Here is a 7,500-nt window from a genome sequence, read left to right as displayed (position 1 = left end):
TATATACATGCTCACACACACACACATATATATATATATATACATACAAATGCTATTACCTTCTCGCTCTCTTTCTCTCTTACATACACACACACACACACACAAGCACATCACTCTTTCCTCAATCACTACCTGTTAGCATACATCACTCTAGTTTACTTCCTTTGCATCCTCTTACCAATCTCTGACTCTCACTATCACCCTTCCTGCCTCCATTACTCCACTGCTCCATTCCGTTTTTTGTCAGCCATTCAATGTCCTTACCAACAACAGACATGTAACAGCCTAATAGCATCTCTCTTCATCAATCCCCTTTTCTATAACGCTCTTGACTCTCATTACCCCGTGTCTCCCTCTTGTCATAATTATACACATACTCCCTCATCCTTTACCCACACATATTGATTCTCTCCCTTCACAATGCCAGTAACTTTAAAGGAACGTGTGTCACTCTTTTCCATCGACCCCTGTATATCAGTGATGCCAGATAACAACAATAACAACGTTATATTAAATACTACCAGTACATTCTGGAAAATTGACTGGTTGATAGGCATGGCTTTTCAACCATTAGAATGATGCTAAAGGTGAAACACAGATGCAGGTGTGACTGAGTGGTAAGAAGTTTGCTTCCCAGCCACATGGTTCCCAGTTCTATCCCAGTGTGTGGCACTTTGGGCAAGTGTCTTTTATCATAGCTATGGGCAGACCAAAGCCTTGTAAGTGGATTTTGATAAACAGAAACTGAAAGAAGCCCATCGTGTGTATGTCTTTGACCCCCACCACCACTTGACAATCGATGCTGGTGTGTTTATGTCCCCACAACTTAGCAATTCAGCAAAAAGGGGCAATAGAATAAGTACCAGATTTTGAAAAAAAAAATAAACAAACAAAGCACTGGAGTTGTTTTGTCTGACTAAACACTTCAAGGTGGTGCCCCCGCATGGCCGCAGTCTAATGAGTGAAACAAGTAAAAGATAGAAGATACTAATACAACAGGGATGCCAATTGTTGCATTACATGCAATTGGCCCAGGAAAGCAGTTATCTCTGAAAAAAAACCTTTAAAAATGAAATAGGAGTGTAACAGTTTTTGTTTTTCTCATATGAGACAATATCTCTGGTGCTTGTAGCACATTAAAACACATCAAGGGGTTAATGGGAAATTGCTATCTTTAGGAAGGGTCATAGAACCACAGAAGGTTTATAGAACCAACAAACACAAAATATGAGGAAGAAGATATGGTCCCTGCAGCCCGTATTAATTGCAGGTTACCTATTTAAGAGGGTTAAACATAAGGGCAATTTCTTTTATCTCCTCTTTTCTTTCTTTCTTATTCCCCCATCACACACACTCATCCACTCCCCCACTCACTCTTTCTTACACACATTCACATATACTGACAAAAACAAACACATACACACATACTAAATTATATACGAATATATATTACATAAAATATGCAATATCTTATACAAGAAATTTCAATATTCAAAATATAAAACATATTGTCATTAATTATTATTTTAAAATTAATATATATATATATTATATATATATATATATATATATAAACCTATATACATACATACACATTTATACATATATACTTATGTATATATATATTTTTATGCACACATATCTGTCTATGTATATATAAATAAAAAATATATAATTGTGTTCCTATATATATTATATACACATATCATATGTACGAAATATACAATTAGTATATATATATATATATATATATGATGAAGTTATTTTTTTCTTACATATGTATATAAAAATATAAACAGATATTGCACAAAATGCGTACATGTGTACATATATATATATATATGTATATATATATTTATATACACACACAATAATATACCACATAATCATTGAATGGTAACCACTGACCATCATTTTGTAATAAAGAGAGTTAATTAAAAGAAAAGAACAGGATACTGCAATGAAAACAACAAAATTGGCAAGCATTTTTTTTTTTTTTGAAATTTAAGAAATATATCAAACATAAATCTGAAATGAAGAAAAAAATACCTGGAATAATTTTGTTTAGTGAAGTTCAAAGGATATCAGTGCCATTGATCCATCTGTTTCCGAGGAAACATCGAATCCTTCTGATTTTAACATCATGTATGGTTCGGATAAAGAGTTGGTATTTCCAGGAGATCCAAGATCATTAGACGGAGAGTGACCATCCGAACGAGCCCCGTCCAGATAATTTTGCTCTCTGTAATATCCCAATATATCAGAATGCTGTAGACTTGGATTTGGAATAGCTACACTAGTTGGTAACATCTGCGGTAAAATATGGGGGTAAGAGCCAGCTATGTGTTTATCCAAGTCTGCCATAGCGGATGTAACCTGGACGCAGTTTTCCTGTAACAAGGCACGGGCTGCTCTGGGCGACAGACGTGTGTCCGTCACTTTGGTGCGTTTTTTTTTGGGTGTGTTTACCACCAAGGATAGAGCTTCAGTCTGTTCTGGTTCTGAGCTGTAGACAGGGGAGGTGAGTACTTGGGGTTGGGCAAAATATGAGGGTATCGACTGCGGGGTGGAATGATGAGAAGGTGCGAAAGATAAGGGGCGATTGTGAGCCCTCGGCAAATCAGGAGCGCTCGGACAGCCCGTGTCGTATAAAGTCTGTTTGTCGTGTACTCTAGGGATGGCATAAAAATCTGTTGGGAATTCAGTGTTATTAACAGGAGATTTTACTCTTTCTTTTGGGCCCTGGTCCTGTGTTCTGGTTTCGTTACTGGAATTTTCTAATGATTTCAGAGCTTGGTTTTTAACGAATCGGCTTACTATGGTATCGACTGTGTGAATAATTTCTGACTTGAGGGAGGAAGCCAAACCCTGGACATCAGCGGACGGTAGAGGCATTGCGGCCAAAGGAGTAGATCGTTTTGTAGCAATTTCCTGCTCCTTGACCATTTGGCTTGCGTGGTTTATTAGCTGAACGGGATCGATATCAGAATTGTCAAAAGCTATGTTTTCACGGTTATTTAGGTTTGATTCTCCATTTAATTTGCTGCCTCGGCTGGTCACTGATTGCAACGATGTGGCTGTATGACAGTCATCATCATCATGTCCTTCGCCCGTTCTTTCCGAGCTTTCCGCATTGCATAGTGCTGTGTATTTCCTCTGGACATCATTTAACTGGTTTTTCAGCTCCATCAGTTGCCGGCCCAGATCGTCTCTTTCGATTTTCCGTAACTTGGACTCTTGGAATTCCGGACTAAGTTCATGCTGTTGCGGCTGATGCTGTTTCCTTTTTTGTCGCCTCTGTTCTTGCATGCTTTGACTATCGCATTGGCTATGGGTTGGAGAATGACGGATACTCGTAATTATGTTCTCAACTCTGGCCCTTTTCGCTTCTTTGCTGTCTATAAGTTGCGAGTCCATGCCGGAAGACATGATGACTCCTTTTACATCACCAACATCTGTCTCTTCATCATTTGTCATCTGCTCAATAGTACTCTCTCCATCGCTCTCTTCTGCCGAACCTTCCGTAGAATGGCAAGACAATTTGTCTACGTCAGATGAGTTGCTTTTGAGTTGCTGCTGTGAAGAGTTTTTCAGAAGGTTCGTTATAAGGCCACTAGAGTCCTGAAGTGTGTTGGTACCATTTAGCTTGCTTAAGTTGCCATTGTTGTTGTTGTTGTTGTTGTTGTTGTTATTATTGTTGTTAGTGTTATTATTGTTATTATTGTTGTTGTTGTTGTTACTGTTGTTGTTGTTGTTGTTGTTGTTCTTAGCTAACTCTGACAACTGATGTTTCTCTTTGTTCTGTAATATCTCACGAAGGAGTTGAGATGTGTCAGGGTTGGACATATCTGTCTTGAGAAGTCCCATTCCATGCCTTGATATGACCATCGGGAGACCGTCCGGAATCGGTGTGTCCGGGTGACCCCTACTGTTGTTGATGCTACTGGCTGCTGCTGGGCCGGAAGGTGGAGAATTCAAAGACGAACTATATCTGTCCTCTTCACAACTGTTGTCTAGCTGATAGGACTCTATGTCGGTCTCACTCGAGTGGATTCGTTCTTTGTTCATGGAAGAAGACGAAGATTCATTAGCACAGAGCGAGTTTTTCAACCGCATGTGTTCAAGTGACCGATAGCGGTCTTCAAGCTGTTGTTTCATGTATACTGTCTTGTGAACCTCATACCTGGCTAAGTCGCTGTCGTAGCCAATTAAACGACTTGCAGCAGCCTGTATAAGCTTATCATACCCATTCATTCCTGAAAGAAGAGATGTGACAGATGTTAGCCGGGAGATTAAGTTATTCTACAAATACATACATAGAAAAAATATATCATAAATATATACAGACAGGCACAAACATACATATATATACACAAACATACACACACACATATATATTGTATATACATATAAACAAAGACAATAATTACAGGCACAGAAATGTATGCAGATATGAAAAGAAATATATACTAAGTGTGGCCTTCAGGTATATAGTTAATATATAAATCTATGTTAAGGATGTATGTGTGTGCGTACATGTGTGTATGTGTATAAACACACATCCATATGTACCTATCAGTAAAGAAAAATATTATACATCATTCATATGGATTGTGTATAAAACTATATACACACACATACACACATATATATATATATATATACATATATATATATACATATATATAAACATATATAATATACATACATATAATACATATAGATATGTACGTATATATGTGTATACACATATCATCATCATTGTATATACATATATAATATATATATATATATATATATATATATATATATATATATATATATATATATGTACATATGTACATATATATATACATACACACACATTGGTTGAGTATCTATAAAATGTTTGTATGTGTATAAGTGTGTATAACATTCATGTGTGTATATAGGAGTTGTAATAATTCTATGTATATGTGACACACACATATATATATATATATATATATATATATACTAACTTACAGATGTATATAAACAAGCAGTGTATATCAGTTAGTATGTACACCAAGCTTTTGCTTCAGGTAGCTATATTTAATTTGCTTCAGGTATATAAATATATATGTATAATTGTGTATGTATGTATGTATGTATGTATGTATGTATGTATGTCTGTATGTATGTATGTATGTATAGCTGTGTACATGTGTGCAGGGTGTGTGTGTGTGTGTGTGTATGAGTGGCAGGTTATGAGGTGTCGTTTATAAATGTCTGCATTTAATTAATTTATGTTAATTATCTGATAATAAAAAGAAGGTATATTAAAGATCATTTTCAAAAGAACTTGAATATAATGAAGTAGCTGGAGAAGGGAGTGGCAAAAAAGGTAGGAGAGTTTGCAGGTGAGAGGAGAGCAAGGAGTATGAGGGGAGAGAAAGAGACAGAAAGAGAAAAAGAGACAGAGAGAGGAAGAAGAAGAGGATGAGAGAAAGAAAGTGAAACATAAAAGTTAAGTGAAAGGGAGATAAGATAAAGGTGGTATGTATGTATGTGTGTGTATACCATGTATGTATGTATGAATGTGTGTGTGTGTGTATGTATAAACATGTTTGTGTATGTACGTATGTGTGTATGTAAATGTGGATATGTGTGTGTAAATGTGAGTTTGTTCTGACAATATAATTGATGAAATATTATACTTTATAACACGAAAACCAAATGAATGAAAGAGTGTGTGTGTGTGTGTGTATGTGTGTTTATGTTTATACAAGTATGCTGTACACAGACAAACTCATACAGACAAATTTGGACACATATGCACAAACATAAACATCCTACTTCCTGATGATATATATATATATACATACATACATACATACATACATATATATATATATATATATATATATATATATACATACACATACATATAATATATACAAATACATACATATACACACACATATATATACACACATATGTACATACACACATATATACACACACACCTACATATATGTATATATATATGTATATATATATATATATATATACATATAGGTTGGACAGAGTTTAATGAGGCAAATGCCCTTTTTGTTGCCAACTCTCACCTGTCTCCAATCTAGCTAATATTCTTTTCTACTCTAGGCACAAGGCCTGAAATTTGTGGGGAGGGAGCCAGTCAATTAGATCGACCCCAGTACGCAACTAGTACTTAATTTATCGATGAAAGGCAAAGTCGACCTTGGCGGAATTTGAACTCAGAACATAAAAGGCAGACAAAATACCGCTAAGCATTTCACCTGGCATGCTAACGTCTCTGCCAGCTCGCCGCCTTCCACGCTAGGTAACATCACCCATGTCCAAGTAAGTTTTTGAAGAATGACACTGCTTGTGTTACAGTGGCACTCATTTACAACTATCACATGAAGTCAAGAGAAGGACACACACACACACATACACACACACACACACCTGCAAATGATGTGTTTCTCTCAGTTCTCATTTACCAAAGCCATTTACAAAGCCTTTGTTAGATGTGGGCTATAGTACAAGATACTTGCCCAAAGTTCTAGGCAGGGGAATCAAATTCTTAACCTAACAGCCAAACTTGTGTGTATACATATATAATGGACTCTCCCGTCGTTAGACAACGGATGAGGGTTTGACAATTTCTAACCGATCAACCACACAGATGATTTGTTTATGATGATCAAATGTTTGTGTAGACATAAGCTCACTCCCTCCATCAAATCGACATTACCTGTACAGGTGCAACTGGGTGTCACATGTCAGATGTCGAAATGATTGAAGAACAATGTGAAATGAAGTGCTTTACTCAAGAACACAATGCAACGCCCGATCTGGGAATCAAACCCATGATCTCACAATCATGAGTACAACATCCTAACCACTAAGCCATGTACCTTCTCATATACACACAATAGGTAGATATATATATATATATATATATATATACATATATATATATATATATATATATATATATATATATATATATACACAATAGGTAGATATATCATATTTATATATATATATATATATATATATATATATATATATATACACACAATAGGTAGATATATCATATTTATATATATATATATATATATATATATATACACACAATAGGTAGATATATCATATTTATATATATATATATATATATATATATATATATATATATATATATGTATATATATATATATATATATCATATATATTATACATATGCCTCTATGCACTAACATATAGTTGATACAAAAGATTTATTTTTTGTTGTTAGTTTGTATGACCTCATCGTGGTGGTAGGTCAGAGATCACAGAATCATTCACTGTAAGCTATATACAAAAGGAAATTGAATGCACTGACTTGCATCAATCTTAGCTTAAGGCCAAGATTTTTCAAACTAACACCTCACTAAGTAGGATACAAATGACATTTTGGTGCTCACTCACTCACATACATCCATTCATATGTATACATTAGGGGACATACAT

The 7,500-nt window shown here is 35.1% G+C and overlaps 1 protein-coding gene across 2 annotated transcripts in view; it reads right to left on the bottom strand.

Annotated features, from left to right (window-relative positions):
• Positions 1 to 7,500, bottom strand: part of LOC106880696 (uncharacterized) — a 188,885-nt gene that overhangs the window by 135,221 nt on the left and 46,164 nt on the right. Inside the window, exon 2 of one of the 2 annotated variants that reach the window (XM_089359607.1) lies at positions 2,086 to 4,256. In XM_089359607.1, coding sequence (XP_089215733.1) covers positions 2,086 to 4,256 — 2,171 coding nt within the window. Of the gene's footprint in view, positions 1 to 2,049; positions 4,257 to 7,500 lie in introns of both variants that reach the window. The other variant, XM_089359608.1, reaches the window with a different exon arrangement.

This window comes from Octopus bimaculoides, chromosome 11 (genome assembly GCF_046866305.1).
Source record: "Octopus bimaculoides isolate indiv1 chromosome 11, ASM4686630v1, whole genome shotgun sequence".
Classification (NCBI taxonomy): Eukaryota; Metazoa; Mollusca; class Cephalopoda; order Octopoda; family Octopodidae; genus Octopus; species Octopus bimaculoides.
Note: the sequence above shows the minus strand (reverse complement) of the source record. Positions and strands in the feature narration are given on the sequence as shown.